General features: G+C 56.5%; 1 protein-coding gene across 1 annotated transcript in view; it reads left to right on the forward strand.

Moving 5' to 3' along the window:
• Positions 1 to 8715: 8715 nt before the first annotated feature.
• WNT3A (Wnt family member 3A) overlaps positions 8716 to 26218 on the forward strand; it is a 42855-nt gene continuing 25352 nt past the window's right edge. Inside the window, exons 1-2 of the mRNA XM_019437241.2 lie at positions 8716 to 8936; positions 23174 to 23415. Of these exons, the coding sequence (XP_019292786.1) occupies positions 8866 to 8936; positions 23174 to 23415 (313 nt within the window). The 5' untranslated portion in view covers positions 8716 to 8865. The remainder of the gene's footprint in view (positions 8937 to 23173; positions 23416 to 26218) is intronic.

A 26218-nucleotide genomic window follows, 5' to 3' on the forward strand; every position in this document is an offset into this window, starting at 1 on the left:
ATACATAGACCAACCAGTAAAAAAGCTTTACAAAGTCATAAGTAAAGCTCTACTCAAAAGCACAGTAGAGAATATGATTTTTAAAACTCATTTGTATTTGGTTTTATTAGCAAGACTCATTTTACTCATATGTGAAAGAACTGTATTAAAATTCTAAATTATTTCAAAAACACACAAAAAAACACAAAAGCACTGTAGATAAACTAAAGTGGAATTCTAAAATGTGTTCAAGTAACCCACAGGAATGTATGTAAAAGAAAACAGAGACACAGAGGGAACAAACAGGAAACGAAAAATAAAATGTCAGATATAAACCACAACATATCAACAATTACATTAAATATAAATGGCTTACTTTATTTGTAATAGCTAAAATAACAACCAAAATATCTAGGTGAATGCCTAATCAATCTCTAGCACACCCATTAAATGTAGTACCTACCAATACAAAAATAAAATAACATTTGGTCCACACAACAACTAAGATGGATCTCAAGGACATTATACTGAGTGAAAAAGCCAATCTGAACAGGTCACATTCTGTATGATTTAATGTGTACAACCTTTGTGAAATGACAAAATTATAGAGATGAAAAATAGATGCATGGTGCCAGGGTAGGAATTTGAGGGCAGGGGTGGATAACTCTCTAAATAGGTAATCTGAGGGAGAGCTCTATGGTGGTGGAAGAGGTCCATAGCTTGGTTGTGGTGGCAGTAAATGACATGTAGAGGAGAAAAGCCATAAACACACATCATACCAATGCCAATTCCATGCTTTTGACATTGTACTGTAATTATGTAACATATACCAAGGAGGGAAAGCAAATGAAGGTACATGGAAACTTTATGTATTTTTGTGTGTGTGGATCTAGTTATTTTTAAATACAAAGTATTTTTTAATGGGTAAGAAATTTGAGAACATACATCACCAAAGAGGATGCACAAAAGGTAAAGTGATCCATGAAAAGATGCTCACCAACATCAGCCATTGGAAAATAAACATGAAGACCACAATAGACAATCATTACATACCCATTAACTATTAAGTCAGCTAAGATTAAAAAAAAAAAGTCCCTGCCAATAAAATGCAAAGTGTAACAAGAATGTGGAGTATCCGGAATTTCTATGTTGCTGGTGAGACATATATGTGTCATTATATGCAAAATTGTGCAGCCAGTCTGTAAAACTCCTAGATATTTATTCCTGGGAGAAACAAAACTTTTGTTCACACAAAAAAACATGCAGACTAAAGTTAATAGCATCCCTACTCATGATTGCCAAACACTGGTAAAAACCCAGATGTCCTTTAACAAGAGAATGGGTAAATGGGTCAACAAACATGGTGCCTCCTTATGTTGGAATACTCCCCAGTAGCAGAAAGGAATGAACTATTGATAAATGAACTATTGATAAATTCAACAATGTGAATGAAGCTCAAAAACATTATGCTGTGTGAAAGAAAACAGTCTCAAAGAGTCACATGCCACATGATTCCATTTATAGGACATTCTCAGAAGGACAACGTTATTGAGAACGGAGAATACATCAGTGGTCTCCAGGGGTTATGGACAAAAGGAATCATATAGGGAGTTTTTTGAGGTGGTAGAGTAGTTTCATAAGATTATAGTGGTAGTTCTACACTGTGGGAAAATTTCATGAAACCACACACACACACACACACACACACACAGGACTTGCATCCATGATGTATAAAGAACTTCTACAAACAAAAAAGAAGGCAAAAATATCAATGAGACCATGTGTAAAACACCCAGATACCTCAAAATAAGAAGGTACATAAATGTCTAGAAAAAATCCAGATGAAAACCAAATGAGTCAAGATGACTGGCACGAAGACTTTTGCTTCTATCTGACACAGAGGAATAGGGAATGGACTTGCCTTCCTATATAAAACAACCACAACAAAGAACAGAAAAGTGATGAGAAAAATATGTGAAACTACAGAGAGTAAGGGTCAAAACATGCTGGGCAGTTATCCCTAAAAGAGGGGAAACAACAAGCTGAGCCCTACAAGTGCCAGGCCAACTGGGGAGAGTCCCCACTGCCAGAGGGAGGATGACCCAGCAGGAGTCCTCAGACTTCATGGAGCTAAGGGGACACAGTTGGGAGTGGAGGAATACAGATTGGCTGGAGTTCACAAGACAGAGCAGCAGAGATGACAGAACTGTGTGCACACCACTCCCATGATCTGCAGAGTGCTCCCTCAAATCATCCCTGAGTGCTGATCAGCATGTTTTACCAAATATTCAAGAAAAATACTAACAATTCTCCACAAACTCTTCTAGAACACTAATGAGTTTTTAATATTCATGGATAGTCCATGTGGCCAGAATTATCCTGATTCCAAACTCATATATTATAAGAAAAGAAAATACCACACCAATATCCCTCATGAACACAGATTCAAAAAACCTTAACTAAGGTTTGATTGAACAATATATAAAGAGGACAGTACATCACGAGCAAATGGAATTTATTCGAGGAATGCAAGGTTGGCTTGATATTTAAATATCAATTAATGCAATTTGGTATTTTAACAGACCAAAATAATACAAAGTATCAATTGTCTCAACAGATGCAGAAAATCAACTGACAAATTCTGACATTTGGATAAAAACTCAGCCCACTAAGAAGACAAGGGAACTTCCTCAACCTGATAAAGGGCATCTATACATATATATATATATATATATATATATATATATATATACATATATATATATATATATATATATATATAAACTACCATTGACATCATACTTAAATGAAACACTGCACGCTTGTGCCCCAAAATCAAGAGCAAAACTAGGTATTGACCCTCACCACTTTAATTCAGCACTGTTCTGGCATTTCTAGCCAATGTAATAAGGCAAGAAAAAGAAATGAAATATATCCAGAGTTGAAAGTGAGACGTAAAAGGGTCTCTATTGACAGATGACAGCATGTCTGTCTAGAAAACCCTACAGAATCTATGGAGGTGGGGGGGAAACCACTAGAACTAGCAAGTGAGTTTAGGAAGGGTGGAAGTTCAATGCAGTAAAATCAGTATTATTTCTACATAGTAGCCACAAGGAATGGAAGTGGAAATGCGAAAACATAGTTCCACTTGAGGTAGCATCTAGCCTGTAGCTTAAGAGGAAGGAGCTGGGCTGTAGGGCAGGTGGAAGATTCAGAGACAGGAGATGGTTGTGGCGTCAGGACATGGGAATACAGGCTTTGCTGACTCTCCTGGGCCAGCTGGACTGGTGGAAATGCTGTCCCCTAGAGCAGGAGAGAAGCTACTTGATGGGGAAGCTGGGGAGGCGGGGGGTGGAGCAGGTGGGCTGCAGAGCAGGAAGGCAGGGATGGAGCTTTGCAGGATACACGGCACCACATCCCAATGCAGCAAAATGGAAGGAGTGGCCAGTGGAGACCCTGGCCTGCCCTGCTCACCCCTTCTGACCCACAGTGCCCACTGGAGAGGTGTGGGGAGGTGACATCCGGCCTCTTCAGACCAAGGAGGGGCATGGAGGGGTGCATGCTTCCCCCTGCTTTTGCTGATGGAACCGGAGGTGGCACTGAGGGTGCACAGAAGGAGTGAGGGTCTTGGTGTCAAGGGAATCACAGACCGTGGGCAGGTCATGGGCAGCACAGGAAGGGTGCCACTAACGAAGCCCTGACACTCTGAACGCCCACCCCAAGAGCTTCAATCTTGACCCCTGGGGCCTGAGCGGTGACTCATGCCCTGAGGGGTAGTGACACCACATCTCGAGTTGTCTGGGAATCAAGCAGTTTTCCAGCTGCACCCAATGCAGACTAGCCAGGGCTGTGGGCACTGGTTACCAGGAGGAGAGTGATCTGCACTCGAGGGGGGTGGGGGAGGCAAGAATGCTGAGGACTGAGGAGGGGCTGGGCCTGCCCCACCCGCAGCTGAGCCCAGAGGCCTGCAGGCGGGGGAATCCTCAAGCGAACCCTGGTTTCCGGACCACACTACCTCGCTTAGCGTTTCCACATGGTGGCGCTGTCGGCCCAGAAGCGCGGCTGTGCAACCCGGTAGCACCCTGGGCAGGGAGGCTGGGCTAAATTCGGCATCTGGCAGGTGAGTGAGACCCCAAAGAGGTCCAGACCCCAGGGCAGCTGACTTACAGCGCGCACACAGTGGTGATGACAGGACTGCCATGCTTATTTGTACCCCCACATTCTGTTTTTTTATGGGTCTAAGACTCTGCAGCCGTGGCTCCCTGCTTTGGGAATCATATGATGCCAGGATTCAATGGCTCTATTTCCAGCTGCTCTGGGCCCCATGACTTTGTGGCTGGGAGATGCCAGCACATCAGGAGCAAATGTACTCCTTCACGGAGAATTCACAGCGTGGCTACTTGGGGACCTAGAACTTGGCGCCCCGCTTCTATGACTCCAAGATTCCACCCTTCCCCCCACCCCTGCCCTCCAAATTCCAACATCATGAGGCCACTTCTGTCTGTCAGAGTGACCGGGGACAGTGGACTCAAGAATAACGCAAGCTTTGGCAAGCACAGTGTCAGCCACGCCTGCTAGGTGGCCATGTCCTAAGTGGAGCAGAGGCAGGAGTCTGGGGTGCCCACGGAGTAAGACGCATGAGCTAGGGCTGCACACCCCAGAATGCACAGGGGGGTCTGGGCTGTGGGGGACACACATTCTCTGAGCCTGATGGCGGCCTTCCATGGAATGCCCCAGAGGTGCAGGCTGGTGATCCCCCAGCAGAAAGGCATTGGAGGTGTCTGGAGGAGGGGTCCAGACACCCCTGGGTCCCCTGTCACTGCCCTGAGCCCGGTTCCTCTGTGCAAGAAGGAGCTGACCCAGGGCTCCAGTGTCGGCTGGGGTGGAGTGCCCACTGTGGAGGGTAACTTGAGACAGATGGGTGGGTTCTCAGAAGGTCTGCCCCATCTCCCAGGAGCCCAGGCACAGAGACGAGCCCCAGGGACCATGGGTGCTCCCCACAAGAACACGACCCACCACCCCCTCTCCACCCCGTCCTGGCTTCTCTCCCTGCCTCGAGGCCCTGAGTCCCACCACTGACATTCAGATCTGGAGGGCCTTACTTTTGTGGCATATGTAATCCACAGAGAACCCTGACCTGCCTGGAGTCCCTCTGGAGCATAGGGGAAGTTGGTGGTACACCGCCCTGAGCCTCCTTGGGGTCCTTTCCTGGGACAGTGGGGGACCAGGCCCCCAGAGCATGTGGCATCATCACTGTACTCAAACAGTCTCAGACAAGTCATCTGATGTGAAAGCTTGCCTTTACAGGGACCTTCTGGAAACCAAGAGGGAGTGAACATTTGACTCAGATCTGGGCTGGGGAGGAAAGGCTTTTAGAACACAACATAAGAGGGAAACTGTGGGCCAGTGGTGACAGCGGACCTCCCCCTCCCCCTGCCCCCGCTGCTGTCAGTAGAGCCCTGTTCCCAAACTGTGTGCCAAGGCACCCAGGGGTGTGCCAGCAAATCCCCGAGGGTGTTGGGGGGGGGGTGTTTTCCATGCTCACAGACACACAGCAGTAGCCTCATCTGTGGGAGAGATACATGCTGCCTCCGCTGGGTTCCTGGCTGCTACTGTGATAAAGAGGAGGTGCTGGTGACATGAGGGGCCTCACCACCTCCCCACATAACTGCAGTCATGGGAGAATGACTTACAAACCGTACTTTTTTCAAAGACCTACTGATTACTACATTTGTTATCTGGACCAAGTCACTTGCTAAGCCACACCATCAGGTTGTTCTCTTGGCCTGGGTTCTGTAAATGGTGATGAGGGACAGAAAGTCTCCACCTGACAAGCAGCTGTCCCTGGGTGACCCGTGCATGGGGCAGGATCCCAGGTCCTCCTGAGCTCACAACCACAGGCTCCAGGGCTCCAGGAAGCAAGTAAGCAGGTCTGCAGTCTGGTCCTCCCCTCCGAGGACAGGAAGGACTGACACCTGACACAGGGGGTTCAAATACCACCACTGACAGGGAGCTCACTACCTCACTAAGCAAACTGCCCTCTCAGCTGGCCTTCCAGACCTCCTGGGACAGTGCCTTCTTCTCCTGGGGGCTTACCCTGGGGCTTCTGGGAGCCCACCATGGGATCCTTCCTACTGGGTCATTCCTGAGTGGGGAATACTTCGACAGCCCTGTGGCGGGGGTCTGCCAAGGAAGTTCCCTCTGCATGACAGCAGGGGGCGCTGCCAGGAAACCGTCCTCAGCCACAGCGGGCTCCTGGACTCGCTGGAGGCCTGGAGCCAGCGGGCCCCTGGCAGGCGCCACAGAATCCCCCAGCACAGAGCAAAGACCTGTCAGGCTGGACTCTACCCTCATGCCAAGATGCAGAATTTCCCGCTGAAAGTCAGGGAGTGGGAAAGAACGCCACCCCACCCCCATGCTTCCGGGGTCTCGGGAAACAGACTCCGGAGCATGGAGGATGCCCACTCCCCCTCTCTGGTGTCTCCCAGGATCCCTGGAGGGCTGGTGGCCCCCTGTCATCCAGACCCAGGAGGCCAAGCCAGGCAAGCCTTCCCTCCAAGGTCTCTGCATGCGAAGACCACAGGTGGGTAAGGAAGGGCTCTCGAAGCCCCCAGCCCAGGGCCACCATCAAGCTGCTCAACCAGGCTGCAGCCTGCCCAAAGGCTTGCCAAGATGCACATCCTCGGAGGAACTCCCCCACTCTCTCCCCCTGCATCAGAAAGGGCTGCCCAGCTCACTCTCCCCTGCACTCACCTGCACAGCAGAGGGAAGAGGCAAAGGAGGGAGAAACCAGTGGCCAAGGGAGCCCAGAGGGGCCTGGCAGATGAGAAGACTGTGTCCACCAGCTCCATCCCCTCTGTGTGTGCAGAGCCAGCAGCCTCTGGGGGCCCCCCATTAGGACTCTAATCCCCTGGCCCCACAGCTGCAAGGGGGAGCAGGAGCTGCCTCGGCGGGGCCCCCACCCCACTCCCACAGCCCAGGCCCCCGGTAATGCGATAATTGGGTGGGATTTTCACTGAGACAGAGGGGAAGTCCAGAGGCGGGTGAGCCAGCTCCCCTCCCACCCACCCTACTTCATTCCAGAATCTTCCTCCTTGCCTCCGCAGGTGGGGGGCTTGCGGTGACTGGAGGTGAGGGGAGGGGTGCAGTAGAGGGTCCGGGCATGCATAGACTTAACTGGATCCCAAAGGCAGTGCGCAGGGAAGTTTCCTTGAAAGAGAAGGGCTCTCGCTCCATACATGGGAAAAGACTCCTGACCCATCACCCAGGTGACCCACCCCTGGGGCTGACTCTTTTCCCAGATGTGGAAACCAAGGTGGGTGGGGGCAGCAAGCAGTGGGCTTGGCCTGCCTCTGTTTCTCATTGGGGCACCTGGAGGGACGCTAAGGCACCTCTGCCCAGAGAAAAGGCCACGTGCACACCCCACGGTCTCTCCATGGGGCCCCCACACTGCAGGCCAGGTGGTGAGGCATGGCTGGAGAGGACTCATGGGAGAAGCAGGTGACCCACAAGAAAAGAGACATCAAAGAGCCCGGAGTTGGGATTTCTACCTGCAGGTTGCTCCCCTAAACTCCACAGCAGTGACATGAATTCCTATCATAGGGACTTACAGGTCTCCCACAGGGCGCTTGGCAGGCACAGGCCCTCTCACCTGTTACCAGCTTCCCCAGGGGAAGCTGGGGAGACATGGAACCGGGTCTTCCCCTCCCAAATAAAAGTTCCCTGGTGTCCTTCTGGCATACCCCAGAATATGCAAGGAGGGCTTTGCAGTGGACTATCCGGTGGGTACTGGCTAGCTGCTCCTGGAGACTTCTGATAGGTCTCTTTACTCTCTGGTCTGCCCTTTCCCCATCAGCTAATTCATAAAGCTTACCTAGGTCGTCAGAAATCCCTTCTGGGGAAGACTAGGAGCTCTGGGCCGCCCCAGAGGTTGGAGGTCCCAGGGCGAGAGATGCCCCGCTGCACTGCCTGCCCTCGCTAGGAAGCGCCCGGGACTGGACGTCTTCTTTCCTGGTGGGGTGCGGAGAACAAAGTGGAGGCGTCAACACCTACGCTCCAGACAGCCCGTGTCCCAGTGCTGACCTTCAGACAGGGGCCCGTGCCCTGGCCGCCCACCCAGCCACTGTCCCCAGGGCAGGCCGCCTTCATCACCGCGGGTCTCCGCAGCCGAGCTGCGCGGTCAGCTCGGTTCCCAGCGGACCAGCGGGGAGCGGCTCTAGGGACTGGCCTCGGACGAAGAGACCCCCCTGGCGAGGAGATGGAAGAAAGGAAGAGCAGACCCGCCACTTGGAGAGCGAGAGACAGAGCGCACTACAGAGCAGGAGCAGGAGCGAGAGCCGGACCGTGCGTCACACGGAGAGCGCAGGGCGCACAGGGCTCCACACCGCAGCGCGGCCCTGGAGTCCCGGGCAGGCACGACCCTGGGGCTGGGAGGGGCGCCTGTGGACCACCATCCTGAGCCCCCGCCGGCCGCCCGACCAGCGGCCCATCTGGCACAGCGCGGCCCTGGGAGCTGGCGCGCCCCGCGCGCCTTGCGCACCCCGCGGCCACGGGAGGGGCCGCCGCCGCCCCAGCTCCAGGGCCCCGCCCGCCCCTTGCCCGCCCCGCCCCGGCCCTAGCCCGGGCCCCGGCGGGCGCCCCCCGCGGCGCTGCCCCGCCCCCGCCGGCCCGCGCCGCCCCGGGCCCCGGTCCGCCGCCCGGCCGCCGGCCCACCTGGCGCAGCGCCGCCCTCGGAGCCCGCGCACCGGCGCACACCCGCGCACCCCGCGCACCTCGCGGCCGCAGGAGGGCCCAGCACCGCCGCCCGCCAGCTCCCAGAGCCCGGCCCGCCCCGGCGCCCGTGCTCTCGGGGCGGACTCCCGGCCCTCCGCGCTCTCCCGCCCGGCGATGGCCCTGCTCGTATACTTCTTATTCCTCTACGGCCTGAAGCAGGCGCTGGGCAGTTACCCGATCTGGTGGTGAGTGAGCGGCCCCAAGCCGCCGCCGTCCCCTCGGGCAGGGCCCCGCGGTGGCCCGGAGCCCGCGCCCTGCCCCTGCGGCTCCACGGGGCACTGGCGGGTTGTTTTCCTTGGCGGCCACTTTCGACCTGTTCGGGCCAGGGCTGGGACGCGGGTGTCGGAGCTTCCGGGGACAGTGGTGTCCCGGGCCTAGAGGGGCCCCCGGCGTCGGAAAGGGCGCAGTGGCTGGGGAGAGGCGGGAACACTGTCTGCGCAGATGGCACCAACAGCCAGGCAGCACGAAGCCGAAGCAGCTGGGCGGGCGAGCTGGGCGCAGCGCGGGGGACAAGGACACGTTCCTTACGGACCCGGTCTTACGCGCACGCACACCTTCAAACAAAGTCGGTGAGACCAGACCCAACAGCTTGGGGCAGCAGCGCAGTTACGTAAAGACAGCGGGACCTGCCCGGAGTGGCGGGCCAGGACCCTGGGGCCAGCACCAGCCTTGGCCTCTCAGGCTCGGGGGATGCGGGGGGCACGACCCGAGGGGTTTCTTCGTGAGCCCCTGTCTGAACGGGGAAGGAAAGAGGGGCCGCTGGGGCTCTCTCTGCATGGTCCTCCCGTCGGAGGCACATTTCAGTTAGACCTTCCTCAATCTGACGATGGAAATGTAGACGAACCAAAGGAAAGGTCCCGAGTGTCTACTGCACAGATATGGTGTGTGTGGGGGGGGGGGGGGGAGGATCAGTGTTACCATCCCTTCGGGATCTGATTTGGCAGAGCCCCCACCGGGAGGGTCGCCGGCGGTAGGGAAAGGGGGGAGGGAGGCAGTACGCGGCGTTGCGCTCTGAGAAGCCCAAGATTTGAGGGTCACAAGTAGGGGCATGAAACCAGAAGACCCGCGGTTCCAGAGAAGGTTCCCCACACCCATGCTTGCGGGCGGGCGGGTACGCGCGCGCGCACACACACACACACACACACACACACACACACACACACACACACACACAGGAACCTTCTCCGACGGCTTGCCTGGAATTATAATAATTACGCCGAGGGGAAGGGGTGGGGGGAACCAAGCGAGCCGAAGTACATCTAATCCGATAATAATTTTTCTCTTCGAGATGGTTCAGGAGCAGGGGCGCCTGGCTGGGGACGCGGGTCCAGGCGCAGCCAGGCGGGGCGGGGTGGGAGGGGAGGCCCGGGCCAGTCCAGGGACCTGGGAGAGGCTGCTGGGCCGCTCTTCGGGGACCCGGGGCGTCCCTCACCGGCGCGCGCCGCACCTGCAGCGCCCTGTGGCCTTGGAGCGTGGGCTGCGGCCTCGGGGACCCTGACGCCCGCCTCGCCGGCCGCGGGGGGCTGGGGGGCACGTCCGAGAGAGCCCCGAGGCCGCCCGCTCCAGCGCAGGCTTCTAATTAGGACCCGCCGCCGCATTCCTGGGCGCAGGAGGAAGCGCCCTTCGCCCCCGCGCTCCTCCCGAAAGGAAGGGCCCTGTCACCAGCCTCCTGGCTACCCCACACCTCGGGATCTTTGTCCTGTTGGCCCTGAGGCTCCCTGGCCTTACCACCCCCCCCCCCAACACAGGTATGCCCCCCTTTCCACCCCGGCCACATGTGTTCCATGTGAGCGCACCCGCACATGCTCCGCACCCTGCGCTTCCCAGGTCAGCCGGAAGAGGCCCTTCCTCTGGGCAATCCACCCCAGCAAGATTCTGGAGCAGCCCTTGGCCCCAGAGAGAAGGGTGCCCCGGAACCCCAACTCTGTTCCTGGTGGGATTCTCACGCTTGGGGATTCTGCTTCTTGAGGAGAAGCGTCTGTGGTGGACACAGTCTCAGGGCTCCCTGGGGACAGCGGATTTACCCTCCTGCGTCCTCTCTGCCCCGGCCAGCCGCAGGGGAAGGAGCCGTACCCCCACAGGCTCCCAGGCCAAGTAGACCGGAAGGACGGCTCCCAGGGAGAGACTCAGGGTTTTCTAGCTGGGGAAAGCTTTCCTGTCTGCACGCCCTACCTGGAGGACTTTCCCACCGTGGCCCCTCCTCTCCCCAGCCCTCCCTCCCCCCAGTGCGGCTGAGGGACCCTCTCTTTATAACTTCTCACCTTCACGCTCAGCCTCCCCTAATTGGTTGTTCCGTTTCTCCCTCCCTCCCCTAGCGAAGCTACCGCAACCCCCCTTCTCCCCACACCTTGCATATAAAAGTGAAAGTAACGGGGGCTTTCTCACCTGCGGGGACGCTGAGGAAACAGCCCAAATCGGGAGTAATTAGGCTTTTGAAGTTGGTGTGGCTCCTGGTGGGAGGGTGGAGGAGCTGGCCGCCGCCCTGCAGGGAATCCCAAAGCCACCGCTCCCCAGCGCGGGGCGGAAGCGCCCCTCACCCAGCCCTCACCCTCGGTGCCAGGGGCAGGTCCCTGGGGAGCCCAGACCCGGTCACAGTCCCACGACCTGAACATTGAGAGTGTGCCTTGTGGGCTCCTTATGCGATCCTGTGACAGATTGGGGGGGGGGGCTCCCAGGGAAGGAACCAGAGAGGTGACAGGGCTGCACCACTCCTCTGAGCAGACAGGAGTGTCACGGAATTAGAACTAAGCAAACACAGGATGCGCGGAACACGGAGAACAGTACTCTGTAGGCACCAGAGCTCTGTGCTGTGCTCTGGGCCCCTTCCTCCTGTGTCCCTGAGTCTGGGCTGCAGGCATCTTGTAAGCCCCCTGGGCCTAACCTGGGCCCCTAGCAGAGGCCAGGCCCCCCACTGCCCCCACCAGGCTGTTCTGCCCCATTCCCGCCATGTCCTGCCCGTTCTGGCCAGCCTGCCCTCTGCCGTCCACCTCACTCCCTCACTGCCCTGCAGTGACAGCCCCGGTAGCCAGCAGCTAGCTGCCTTGTCTTCATCAACACAAAAAGCCTCACCCATCTGAGTCAGACCCTGCGTTCCACAGCCTCTGTGCTGGGAGCAGATGCCACCCGGGCTGACCCAGGACATTCCCCTGTGAAGCCACCCGGGTCAGATCTGTGGCCTGGGACGTTCTCCCACTGCAGTGCTCCCTGGTTCTCCCCCCACACCAGAATCGTCTCACCGTCCCTAACCACTGCCCCCACACAGATTTCCTGGCAGGGGACTCCCAGCTAAAAGCTAGTATCTGGCCCCTACGCCTTGCTTGCCACCTGGAAGGCCAACTCAGAAACAAGCCTGCCCACCTCCCAGAGCTTCTTCTGCATGCCCTGTCCCGTGCCGCCCCTCAGGCCCCCACATGGGTCTCCTCTGTGTTTGTGGGGTGCAGGTGCACTTGAGGTCAGAGAGGGTAGCCAGCCAGGAGCATTCTGGAGGCGCCACTATGGCCCCAGGGGTGAGCCACCAGGGTGAAGGGTAGCCTGTGTCAGATGACTCGGGACCTGAGGGCTCACCTGCTCAGACAGCAGGGCCCACACACAAGCCTTCCCTGAGCTGCCTTGCCTCTGGTGACTCTGCACCCCTGCGCCCCTCCCCAGGGCACCCCTGCCGCTCACTTCTCTAGTCTGCCTGCTGCTGTGTATCTGTCTCTGTCTCTCTCTGTCTCTCTGTCTCTCCCTGTCTCTGTCTCTCCCTATCTCTCCCTATCTCTATCTCTCTGTCTCTCGCTGTCTCTGTCTCTCCTAGTTTCTATCTCTCTCTGTCTCTTGTTGTCTCTGTCTCTCTGTGTCTCTCTATCTTTCCCTGTCTCTGTCTCTCTGTCTCTCCCTATCTCTGTCTCTCTCCCTCTTTCTCTGCCTCTTTCTTTAGCCCTGAGGCTGGTGAGGACAGTAGTGAGGTCATAAGATCAGAGGAACCAGACACCAGGTCACTCCTCTGGTGTTGTAGGATCTCAGGGTGCGGGGAGCCCACCAGTGGCCATCCTTATATCAAGGGGCCACGTGAGAAATGGCCACAGGTAAAACACGCATGGTCAGAACCACCAGGTCCACATCTGCACCCCCACCTGGGGCTCCCCCGACTTGACCGCCCACACACTCAAGACTGCCTCTCCCAGCCAGGGTGTCCCCTGTGTCTCACTGGGCTCGCTGTTTTAGAAGACGATTTTCTGTTTTATTTGCATAAACCTGCTAGAATCCTTTGTGGCAGGCAATACAATGGGGGAGGAGATGGAGGAAATGGTCTTAGTTAGAGAAAAGCTGTAAAGCTGTGCTTCCCTCCCAGCTCCCGGGTACAGATCTCCAGCCCCCAGGGGCCGGCGGGCGTGGCCCAGGACAGGAGCCTCAATGAAAGGAGCAGTCACGCTGCAAGTGGCCCCCGGGGCCCATCCTGGGACGTTGTCCTTGAAGAAATAAGAACAGAAATGGAAGACAGGGGACGCTTGGGGATGTCCTGGCTGTTGTGACCTGTTGGGTTTTGTATTATGTACTGTTCTCATGCAGCATTTCTATGCACTTTGTAATAGTGGGTTGGACACTTGAAAAACCCCAAACCCAAGTTGTTAGGTCAGGGAGCACCTTCTACATTGCCCGGCAGGCCTGGGTGGGGGATCCTGCCTGTGGACCAGCGTCCCTCCACAGTCAGCCACCCAGCACTGTCCACATTCGAGAGTTTGCGTCTGCTCCTTCCAAGCCCGGGTGAAGGGCTCAGAAGTCTCCAGAGGCGGAGTGGCTCCAGATGGGCTTGCTGAAGGTGACAGTCGTGCCCACACAGTGCTGGGAGGTGGTGAGCTACACTTCATGGGGAGCAGGAGTGGAGGCCCAGGAAGGCAGAGCCCGCCAGCCCCGGAGACCTGACACCCCCTCTCCAGAGTGAATGATGGATCTTTCCCGTGAAAAACAGAAGCCCCTCAGCTGGGCTCCTCCCAGTACACCTCCTGGCTGACTTCCCAGCTCTGGGGCTGGATCCCCACAGCATACTGGGCAGCGCTGCCTCGGTCTCCCTCACAGCCTCCCCAGGTGACACCCTGGAGGTGTCTCACGCTTTGGTGCCTCTGCATTCCTTCCCCAACAAAACGTGCTGCAGCCGCCCAGGGAAGCGGGCAAATGCATGGCCGTGGGCACAGGAGTCTCTGCCCGCCTGCCAGGACTTGTTCAAAGTATGTGTCAGTAATCCCGGCTCAGCCGGCGGGGCTGGGGGGGGGGGGCTGCAGGCAGGGGAGGGGACCCAGCACGGACCAGGGTCCTGCAGCAACCCCCCACGGGCCCTCCCAGTGCCCAAGTTGCACAAACTCCCACAGGGGTCTTCTAGGCAGAAGAGGGCAGGAGCGTGGAGGCAGGTGGGGGTCTCCCAGTGGTCCCCAGTGCATGGAGGGTGCAGAGAGAATGCCCTTGGAGGAGCCCGTGGCCCCTATGGCTCCCAGACAGCTCCATACAGACAGGACAGACCCCTTTCATCTTCTAGGGAGCCCTCAGGGCTCAGCGAGACCTCACACCTTGTCCCCAAGACAGAGAGCCATGGGACCAGCCAGAGCCCTCCTGGGCAGAGACCCACAGGGAGAGTGTGGGCCCCCGACCTCCTTGCTCCCCCGGGGCCCATGTGCAGCTCTGTGTCCTCGAAGGACAAGAGAAGACGTTGCCGGCTTCTGCGGGGCCCGGAGAAGGGGGCCAGCAGGGCGGGGGCCACAGAGCGCTTCCTCAAGAAGGTGCAGATGGACATGCCACCCCACTGCTCAGAGCCCCTTCTGGAGCCTCAGGCAGATGTTGTCCCACAGTCCTTGGGAACTTCACAAAGTCTCTGCTCACCCCGGAGCACACAGGGCCACAGGCGAGGATGGAGCGGAGCCCACAGCCCACAGGCACCCCGTGCCTGCTGAGATTTACTGCAGGAGGAAACCCAGCCAGGTTCACAGACACCTAAGAGGCTGCCGCCCCACAAGACCTGCAGGGACAGTGCACAGGTGCCTCCTGCGTCTGTGGGGCGAGTGGGGCTCCTCTGCCCAGAGCTGTTTCTGTGCCCTCCACCCCCACTGCACCATCGCGATATAAGCCCGCGGGTGACGGCCATCAGCCCATCCCTCCCCTGCGTGTTACAGCCAGCGCCTCCGCTCCACCCTGAGCAGGATGGCCTGGCAAGGAGCCCAGACTTCCACAGCGCTGCCCTCCCGGGAGGGAGAAAACCATTAACGCTGGCGGGCGGCAGGCGCGGCTCACGTGGCCCCAGCCACAGGCTGGGACTGGAGTCCAGGGGCCGCTTTCCAGGCCGCACGCATGTGCGCTCTGGGTTGAAGGTGACATCCCCCGGTTCCTGAGAAACAAGCTATCACTAAACTATTAAGCAACCGTGTGTTCCCCGGACCCTGGAACACTCCCTAGTGGGCCACCTTCCACTTGAATGCCTCACACATCTCCCAGGATTGTGGGGGCGCCGTGTCTGCTCTGCCTGAGCCGGCCTCTCTGCCACATGTGGTCTGCAGCTCAGGGACCCTGTCCCAGGTCCAAGGCGGGGCCACCGCCACCTGCTCCTGGACGTTGGCCCTTCGGCCGTGTGGACGGCCCTGCAGAAAGTCTCTCAGGGCTGGGACTCCGGGGAGAGGCTCAGAGGAGGAGGACCGTGTCTCAGGGTCAGGGCACTCTGGGTTTGAGGGGCCTTCGGGGTATCGGGTGTGACAACCGACCAGGCAGCCGGGTGTGGGCACCTTCTGGGACAGCTCCCTGCACTGTGGAGAAGTGCTCTCATTCCTCACAGGCTGAATCACGGCACCAGGTGCAGGGTGAAGGAAGTAGTAGGGTCAGGGCCTCACTGTGACCCAGACAGAGGGACAGAGGTGTAAGTGAGGGACGGCTGGCTGCACCCCCACCCCTCCCGTCCCTGTCTGGAGCCATTTACACACCTGTAACAGCTGTGAGGCCGAGGGCAAGATGAGGGTTTAACCCAAAGCCCCGACACCCAGTGACAGCTCAGCATGGTGCCTGAGGGTTGTGAGGCCAGGTCCTGGGCCCCCTCACAGTGCGGGGCAGAGACCCCGGGTTCGCCTCCTTGGGACCTGGAGCTGGGTGGCCCCTGTGCCGACATCAGGAGAGACAGCTGCATACCTGCGTGTCAGCAGGGGAAACTGAGGCACAGTGGGTCCTAACGCAGCTGGCTGGGGGCAGGCACAGGCTGCCAGTCACGTCACCCTTCTGTGACCATCCTGCAGGGGACACGGGGCTGAGTGGGGCCCCAGAGACTAGTGGTGCTGAGGGTCTTTAGTGCTGGCTGTGTGTTGCGACATATATCTGACTTGTCACAGACCCATGTTCACACCCACCCCCCAGATTCATGCATGAGCCCAGGTGACAGTGTTAGGAAGGGGGACCCGTGATGGGCTTCGTGTCCTCATAAGGAGAACAAGAGCCCAGGGCTCTCTCTGTCCCCACCACCATCTCAAGGAGCCCAGGAAGGGGGTCCCCACAGACCCCGAATGTGCTAACACCTGGATGTTGGAGGTCCAGCCTCAGACCTGTGAGGGATACATGTGTTTTGTGTAAGCCCCCTGGTCCATGGTGTTCCTTGGGGCAGCCTACACTGCCTGAGACTCTGGTCCCTAAATGTTATTCTGCAAGCCTGGAGTTCAATGCATTTTAAGGGCATCGGAGTATGGGGAGAAAGGGGCCCTTAGGAGCCATCCAGTCATATTAACACATGGATGCCACACAGGTGTCTTCATCTGGGCCGAGATTCCTGGTCCAGGAGGTCCCAGGGTGCCATCCACAAGGTTGCGAGGGTCACAGGGAGTCACGCACTGGGCCAGCCAAGTGCAAGGCCACACAGGTGACATGATGGTGCCAGTGGGGCCTATGGGGAGATAGGAAGGGGCAGGAGAGACTCACAAAGGCCAAGGTGCCCAGGTGATGAGGGCCTTCGACTGCTTGGGGAAGTTCTGTCCCCTGGGTGTGAGCAGCTTGTGGGGACAGGTAGCAGACAGTAGGCCCCCTTTGCCACTTACAAGTGGCCAGACTCCACAGCTTCAAACGGGACACAGTGGCACTCAGCAGGTGGCACGTCTGGGTGGCTCATTTGTGGTCCCCACTGTGGTCTCTGGAGCCTCACTCACAGTGCTAGCTCGTCTGGGGGAGAGTGAGCTCCTGACCTCGCCCACTGTCACGTGTGGGTCCTTGGGCTCGGGGGACCCAGTCCCCACGTGCTGGCGACTGCCAGCCAGATCGTTCTAGCTCCTGAGAGGCGGGGGTGCCTCTCTGGTCCAGGGACGTGGGCTCCTGGCACAGAGCCAGCGGCTGCTCTGGATGCCCCAACATCTCTGACCTCTCCTCCTGGACAGAGGCTATGCTTTGAAAGCACGTGTGAGATAGGTGATCCTGATTTACGTCTGTAAGTGTGGCCTGGCATCCTGGCTATGGTCACGGTCCCGATGGCATGGCAGCGGGGTGGGGCCTCTGGGGGCCCCTCAGTGTCTGGGCCTGGAGGGAGTGCCTCCTTCCCAGGGTGCACAGCCACGCAGCCCCTCCTGGAAGCTCGGGGTGTGGGACCCCCGGGACGGGGAAATGATATCGGTATTTGCACCCACCGTGAACAGCAACCAGACTTGCCTCTGACGAAGGGCAGCAGTGATGGGCCTGGGAGCCAATGTCACCAGGAGAAAGCAGATATGACAACCCAGGCATTGATCAACCACTGGGTGGGCTCGCTTGCTTACCCTGTGCTGCGACTCAGTCCCGTTTCTGGCTCCTCTGCTTGGTCAACAGCACCATGGAGAGTCCACCCGAACTCACCCCTGCACTGACAGCACCATGGAGATCTTCATCCATCTGTCCCACCCCTACCCACCCCGGCACTGACAGCACCACCTAGAGCCTGCCCCTACCCATCCTTCATGCTCGCATCGCTCTCATCACAGGGTGACCACCGGTGCCTTACTATCAGCCAGCGCAGCCTGACATCACCACCTTTCCAGGATGTCCTTTCCTCCGGGATATGACTCAGGAGTTCAGAGTGCATTCAGTGCCCTTGCATTTTATTGTGCTCAGAGAACTTGGGGGAACAAAGGGCATGGGGATGGTGGTGCCCTCTAGCTCTCAGTGCTGCCTCCAGCCCCTGGCAAGGCCCTCGGACAGGCCAGTACATCACCATCCCCTGGAGGCAGCCACTGCATGGCTCGGAGCCTCTCCCTGCCCTCCTGTTCTGCCCCTGGCCTCACCCCAAGCGCCCCGCTTCCTCCCAGGAGGGTGTGGGAGGAGAGACTTAGAGATTGCGGTTTCCCAAGTGTTGATGGATGGAGGACATCTACCTTCCCTGTATATGAGGAATTTGGATCCAAGGGTATGGGGGGATAGTGCACATCCACTGTGGATGTTCTCCCTACCTTTATGGAGACATAACTGACAGATAACACTGTGTGAGGTTAAGGTGTACAACATGATGATGTGATACATGTATATATTATGAAATGATCACCACACTAAGGTTCGTGAACACCAGCTAAATTTTTAATGTGATTTTTTTTAATGACTGGGTTTTGCCTTCGAGGCCAAGCCACAATCCAGTGTCCCGCCAAGCCCCCCTGACCGCTTCTCACCCACAATGCCAGCCCCCTTCTGTGTGGGACCGGCAGCTCCCAGCTCTCCACCCTCCCCTGGCCACCTCTGGGGCAGAGGAAACTTTCTGGAAGCAGTCCAAGGGGCATCGGGCATGGGGTCCGGCGTGGGTGTGAGACGAACCCAGACAGGGCTTGGGGGTGGGGGTGGGGCAGAGGTTTGGAACAGCTGGAGCAGCATCTGGGCTGGCACCCTGGCCTTGATGCCTGGCTCCAGGATGTGGCGAGCTGGGGCCTGCCCTGGAAGGGGGGGTGGGGGGGCAGGAGCTGACTCAGCACCCCGGAACCAGGCTGCTGCCAGAAGCTGTGAGCTGGGAAGTCCCGGCTCTGCTCTCCCCAAGGCATGGCCTGGGGGGCATAAGGGAAGCCTGATGGAAGGCAGGCTCTGACCTGGGAGCTGAGGGGTCCTGGGGGAGGGGGGGGCAGGCTCTGGGCTCTCTGTCTCCCTCCCAGCTTCCGCTCGGCATGAGTCCTGGCTCTGGCATCTGGCCAGGAGGCCAGCACCACAGGCCTGATGGAGTATGTCTGAACTAAAGGGTGCCTTTCTTTTCCACGCGTCCCAAGTCTCCAAGTAAAGAAGAGAGAAATGGAGTGAGTAGGTTTCCTCCTGGCAGACCCTCCCCACCCCTCCTCACTGAAGCAAGGCTGTGACCACAGAGGACAAGCTGGAGGAAGCCAGCCCCCATCGGAAAGCCCCGCACCAGACCGTGATGTCAGACCTTCCAAGTGTTGCCTGTGGAGAACGGCCCACGGTTGGAATGGTTGCGGGAACATCTGTGTGCCCACAGCCCGGGGCTATTCTGCCTGGCTATCCCGCCACTGACCACTGCCTCCACGCACCCATCTGTTCATCTCACATTTTCATTTTGACCCCGAGCACGCGGGCCGGCTCATCAGTAGCGAGAGGTCCACATCTGTGTGAAATCACGGCCTGTGTGGTCCTGCATCAGTGAGGCATCCTGGTTCATGGAGTGCAGGGGCAAGGGCACCCTCACTGGGGGTGACCAGCTGAGCTTACAGTCCTGGGGAAACTGGGACAGTTGGTCCCCAGCCTCGCCCACCAACGGGTCCCCAAGGCACCTCTCCTGGGCTCCTGGATGCTCCAAGGTGAATGGATAGAAAATCATCAGCCTGGCTCCCACGGTCACCTCCCTGGCCCGGTGTGGCCTCCAGGACCAGCCACAGCAGCCCTATCTCGGTCGGAGGCAGAAAGGAGCCTCATGGGTGACCAGCCAGGCCTCCCCCAGAGGGAGACAGAGGTGGACTCCTGTATGGGAGGACCGTAGAGGCTGAAGAAGGATCCTGAAAGAGTACCCCACCACCCCCACCCAGGTCCCGCCCTGTGTTATTTCCAGCTGTGTCCTCACAAGGCCTGGTTACTTGCTTCTCCGGAACCCTCCCCCTGGGTCCCTCCACTCATTAGGGAGGGTGTCACCTCAACAGTTCCTGCTGACATCTGGTGGTGCAGAGGGGGAGGGGCATGTGGCCTCTCCCGGAGCGTGCTGCATGCGTGTGGACGGTGGGAACACGAGGAGGGTTCACTTCAAGACATACCTCACAGTGGAGGCAGACACCTGACATTAGGCAGGTGTGGGCAGAGCCACCCTTGCGTGGCACACGCACTGACCCAGGCTGGGGTCCCTGGGGCTAGGACAGGGGCAGCATGGTGGGTGGGTGGGAGGCATAGGACCCGGCAGGAGTGGCCTGGACATGCAGTGCTGGTGGCAATGTTCTGAAGGAGCACAGGCTGGGGGAGTTCGCCCTGTATTTACGGATTCTCTGTGCAAGCTTGAGTAGTGGAGGGAACACAGGACAGATGCCACCTGTCTCTCCCCACACCGCCCCCCTGTGCCCCCTGGCCTCTCTGCCTGGTTCCTGTGCTCCAGCCTGGCCAGGCCCATCTTGTCAGCCTAGAGGCCTTGCTTGCACCTACAGGCTGAGGGTCCTTCCCCGAGGGCAAAGGACACTGACGTTGGCCTGCATGCCACCAGTCAGCCCACGAGCCGAGCTCTCCTCCCATCCCACTGCCCACCTGCTCTGCCAGCTCCCTGGGATGCTCATGGCCCAGGTCGGCGCAGGGGTCCCCATGGGAGTGGCCCCTGCCTCTGGTCTCCCTTCCCAGATGTCCGTGCAGGCCGGGGTGATGGAGAGCCAGGCCCAGATCACAGGACACTTTCTGGGGAAGAAAGACCACACAGGGGTGAGGCAGATGGTTGGGCTTTCTGGAAACTTTGAGGTTCTCAGGACTGTGGGGTGGATGTGGAAGAAAGATGGCCGGGCAACTGGCACTCAGTAGGGTCTGTGTGTAATGAAGGAACGAGCGAGGGAACGAGCCAGCCCTGCTGCCCCATTCCCCACAAGCAATGGCCCGGCCCCACCATCCCAGGCCAGGCCAGGGACACAGACATACTCGAGAGTGGTGTGGCCTGCAGTGTCTGACACGGGGTCCTGGCCGGTTTGCTCATCAAGGCACTAGCGTGAGGACAGACAGGACCAGTGGGGAGCACGCCAAGGGAGGGCGGTCAGATACTGGGGCTCGAAAGTGGAAGGGACCCAAGACACTGAGGGCATGGAAGATCAGGGACACAGGACCTGCTGCCTGTAGCAGGGAGGCTTGGCTCAGGCATCTGGCTGCAGAAAGATAGGTTTTAGTTCTCAGGAGATGTTCTTGGGGAGGAGGAGGGGAGGTGAAGACAGGGTGAATGTGGTGGTCCACCCAGGAATGTGGGGGAGCACACGCTGTCGGGAGTTGGCCAGGGGAGCACAAGTCGAGGTGGGACTTCCAGGGCCAGTGGCCTGCTCCCCAGCTCCTTCCTAAATGAGGCAGAGGTGCTGCACAGGGAGCCCAGGAGGGTGACCCACACAGGGGCAGTGGAGGGCCTGCTGGAGGCAGGGAGGCCAGTGTGACTGCACAAGGCCCACAGGCTGTGTGGGGAGAGCAGACAGATCTGGATCCGGCTGGACAGCACTGAGGAAGCTTCTCTCTGCAGCCAGGAGGCAGCCTCAGGTGCTGGAGGGCTGGGCTCGTGCCTACTGGCAAGGAGGCCTTGAAGGTTTGGGAAAAGGAGGGAAGGATGGGCGGGAGGCAGGCAGGGGGATCTGCTGTGTATTTCCAGAGTGTTTCCAGGGGGGAAGATTGTTTCTCTGACAGTGAGTCCCTGCTTCCTATGGCTCTCACCACAGCTGGTTGGAACCGGGTTAGACTCCACGTAGGACATCTGGAACATCGGTGTCATCATGCAGGGATGTGGACGGCTCAGACATACAGAAGCCTCCCATCTGCCTTCTCTCTGGGTGCTGGGTCCCCCCCCCCACCCCCCGACGCAAACAAGAAGAGCCTCTGGGGATTCAGCTGAGGCGTCTCCCCCTCCAAACAAAGGAGAGTCAGACCTTCTCGCCAGGAGCCCACCAGAGTAAATTACCAGATAAGCAGGGGCCTCCCTGCCAGGCCAGGGGCTGCTCTAGATCTTCATTCCAGGCATGGGACGCAGCATACCCAGCAGCCCAGAGGAAGCAGAGAGATGGGCTCCCGAGGTGGGAGTGGAGAGCACGTGGGAGACCGTGAACAGGCAGCAGGGTCGCCTGGGGCACTGGGCCGAGGAGTATACAGGTGGCGGGATCCGGTGTTCCCCACAGGACTGGGCCGACGTGTCCACAGGTGGTGGGATCCAGCGTCCCCCACGGGTCCGGGCAGGTGTTTCAACTTGTCACCCATACAATTGTAGAAGTTCTTTCTGCTCTGCCCCCAAAAGGACCTGACAGTTCTTTCTTTGAAATCAAGATGCAAGTCCATACAGTAAAACAGACATGGTTTAGTCAGCCTCGAGACATAAACGCGTGTGTAACCAACACAGAGCACTTCCATCGCCCCAGGCCGGTGCTGTCTGATAGAACTTTCCACAGGGACCAAAATGTCCCTTATCTGACCGTCCAGCTCGGTAGCCACAGCTGTGTGCAGCTGGTGGGACTGGAAAGCCAAAATTCTCTCTCTTTTGTTGTTCAACTTAACTTAAATTTCATAGGTGCGCGGTGAGTGGGAACCATCCCCGAGACATTCCCTCTGCACCTCCGCTCAGGGGGGTACTCCCACAGGAATTCAGGAGGAACCGCAGCCCTGGTTTATGTCCTCATCTACGACTGCTCATGGCCACAGCCACAGTCGGAGGTGCAGGCACAAACTGGCCGAGCCAGGTGTCCCCTTGGCACCTGCTACCTGTCAGAAGTGCGCTGGGCTGCATTTCCGAGAGGGAGTGAACAGCAGCTGTTCACCCTTGCGCCCTGTGGGTGCAGACTCGAGTGGCTCCATCCTAATCACAGCGCCATGAATGTCTGTGGGCACGTGGCATGGAGGGCACATGGCCTTCTGTCTGTTGGGTAAATAGCCAAGAGCGGCTGTCACGCGGGTGTGAGTGCAGGGTGATTTTCACCCCATGGATCAGCCGCTGCTGTGCCCTGTCTGGCCGCCGGCACCCCCTCCTCTGGGCAGCCCCCTGGGGTTGACTGGTTGTACACTGTGCTCCCCACATTTCCAAAGCTCCGCTGCCCTGCTACCCCCACCCTGACAGAACAGCCCCTGTACTTGTGCAGAGCACCAGGCAGGCTTGCACTCTCCGTTTCCTTGGTTGCTTTCCCACCGCGCCTCATGCACGTCTGGACGATGTTTGGTACCATCCACTACAGGGTGCAGACGCGCTTCCTTCATGCAGAATGGCCGTGTGCGCACTGAGGAGCGCGGGCAGGGCGGCTGCACCACTGACCAGGCCTCCTCCCCTCCTCCCCAGGTCCCTGGCCATCGGGCCCCAGTACTCATCCCTGGGCACTCAGCCCATCCTGTGTGCCAGCATCCCGGGCCTGGTGCCCAAGCAGCTGCGGTTCTGCCGGAACTACGTGGAGATCATGCCCAGCGTGGCGGAGGGCATCAAGATAAGCATTCAGGAGTGCCAGCACCAGTTCCGCGGCCGCCGCTGGAACTGCACCACCGTCAACAACAGCCTGGCCATCTTCGGCCCCGTGCTGGACAAAGGTACGCGGGCCCCCATCTCGGCCTTCAGGTGGACGTGGTAGGTCCTTGCAGCTCCCCTTCAGTGCCAGGAGCTGCTCTGCCCTGACCCACCTCAGTGTCTCCCCTGTGCTCAGCATAGGAGCGGCGCCTCCAGTGGGTGGGCAGTGCCCTGCAGACCTCAGCCTCTTAGGGGGCTCCTGCAGCTCCAAAAGGAGTAGGGTAATGCAGAGATCCCTCCTGCTTCCCCTTCCCCAAGAGCAAATTGTATGGTCTCGGGAGGACGAGATTAACCATCGCAGGCTTCCCACAGGAGCCAGGACTTCAGGGGGGTCTTGGAGAGAAAATAACAAAATTTGTATTAAAACAATAAAACATAGGGAGGGGAGGAGGGGTTGGGGGCCACAGAGGCACACCAAAGGAGTTATCCTGGGTCCTGGGTCCAGGAAGGAGAAGAAGATGAGGGTTGGGTGTTGGTTAACTTTTGGGGAAGAGCAAATTTTCACCAAACATAGTGGTTTATGCAGTAATAACCATGTGCCATATGTCCTGACACCTGCAAATCAGAGGTCAACAGTGCTGCATCTCAGCTGGTCCCTGGTCTGGGACACGTCTGGCAGCTGAGGCTATGCTCAGCAACAACACCCAAAAGTGGCCTCTGCAATATGGTGGCTGGGCCCCACAGACAATTGGGGAGGGAGAGAGGTGCCTTTCCCTCAGCATAATGTTTTCAAGATTCGTCCACACTGCGTGTGTCAGCACTTTAGGCCTTGTTAGGGGTGAGTAATAGCTCTCTGTGCAGATAGACCGCATTTTATTATGCATTGGTCACTGATGCACATTTGGGTGATTTCTACCTTTTGGCTCTTGTGAACAGAGCTGCTGTGAACATTTTTGTACAAGTATCTGTTTAAATACCTGTTTTTGAATCTTTTGCATGTATTCTCAGGCGTGGAATTGTTCTGTGTAAGTTCTGGGGGAAACACCACAGTTTTCCACAGGGGCTGCACCATCTCACGTTCCCACCAGCAGTGCATGAGGGTTCCAGTTCCACATCCTTACCACCCTTGTTATTCTGTGTCTTCCCTTCAGCCATCCCAGTGGGTGCAAAGTGGTATCTCATTGTGGTTTTTCTTTGCGTGTCCCCAATGCCTAATGATGTTGAGCATCTTTTCATGGGCTTGTGGGTCATCGGTATGTCTTCTTTGGGGAATTCCTATTCAAGTTCTTTGCCCAATTTTTAATTGGAGTGCTTGTCTTTTTGTTGTTGGGTTCTCAGAGCTCTTTATATATTCTAGACAATGTATTCTTATCAGATCTATGATCTGCAAATCTTTTCCCAGTTGTATAGGTTGTCCTTTCATTGTTGTAACCATGTCCTGTAATGCACAATAGTTTTAAATTTTGGTGAAGTCCAACTTATCTATTGAAATGTCATATCAAAGTAAGTATTGCCTAATCTAAGGTTACAAACATTTACATCTGTATTTTCTTCTAAGAGTTTTATAGTTTCATCTCTTATATTTAATCTTTGATCTATAATGAGTAAATGTTTGTGTGTGGTGTGAGGTAGGGGTCCAGCTTTATTCTTTTGCATGTGGAAATCCAGTTACTCCAGCCCCATCAGTTGTTGAACAGATTATTTTTTTCCCCATTGAATGGTCTTGGCCCCCCATCAAAAATCAATTGACCACGGATGTGTGGATTTATTTCTGGACTCTCAATTCCATTCCTTTGGTCTATACGACTCCCCTTTTGCTAGTTCCACACTATTTTCATGGATTTACCTTTGTGGTGTGTTTTGAAGTCAGGAAGTATAAACCATCCAGTCTGTTTTTCTTTTACAAAATTGTTTTGGCAGTTGGGTGCCTTGCAATTCCATATGAATTTTAGGATTAGCTTTTCCATGTCTGTGAAAAAGGTTTTGGGGATTTTGATGGGCAATACATTCAGTCTGGAGATTATTTGGGAGAGTATTGTCATCCTAACAATGTTAAGCCTTCTGATCCATGAACATGGGATGCCTTCCTGTGTATTTAGGTCTTCCTTGGTTTCTTCCAGCAACAATTTGTAGTTTTTGGTGCACAAGTCTTGTACCTCCCTCATTAATGCATTCCTAAGTATTTTATTTTTGATGTAATTGTAATTGGAATTATTCTCTTAATTTCCTTTTTGGATTGTTCATTGCTACTATATAGAAATATAACTAATTTTTGTGTTTTGATCCTATATCTTGCAACTTTGCTTCATTTGTCTTGTAGCTCTGAGAGGTTTTTTGTAGGTTCCTTAGATTTTCTCTTTTTTTTAATTTTTTAATGTTTATTTTTGAGAGAGAGAGAGAGAGAAAGTGTGAGACACAGAATCCAAAGCAGAATCCAGGCTCTGAGCTGTTAGCACAGAGCCCAACCCAAGGCTCAAACCCATGGACCACAAGATCATGACCTGAGCTGAGGTTGGACGCTTAACCGACTGAGCCACCCAGGCACCCCTAGGATTTTCTATATATAGGATTATATCACTTATTAATGGTGACAGTTTTACTTCTTTCTGTCTGATTTGTATACCTTTGATTTCTTCTTCTTGCCTAATTGCTCTGTCCAGCACTGCCACACTATGTCATGTAGCAGTGACGACAGCGGGCAAGCTTGTCTCATTCCTGATCTTAGGGAGAAGCACTTAAGTCTTTCACCATCGAGTAAGAGGTTAGCTGTGGATTTTCCATAACTTCCCTTTATCAGGTTGAGGAAATTCACTTCCATTCCTCATCTGTTGAGTTTTCATATCATGAAAGGGTGTTGGATTATATCAAATGCTTTTTCTGCTCCAA

Source organism: Panthera pardus, unplaced genomic scaffold, assembly GCF_024362965.1.
Source record: "Panthera pardus isolate Hobbes unplaced genomic scaffold, ASM2436296v1 HiC_scaffold_1, whole genome shotgun sequence".
Taxonomy (NCBI): Eukaryota; Metazoa; Chordata; class Mammalia; order Carnivora; family Felidae; genus Panthera; species Panthera pardus.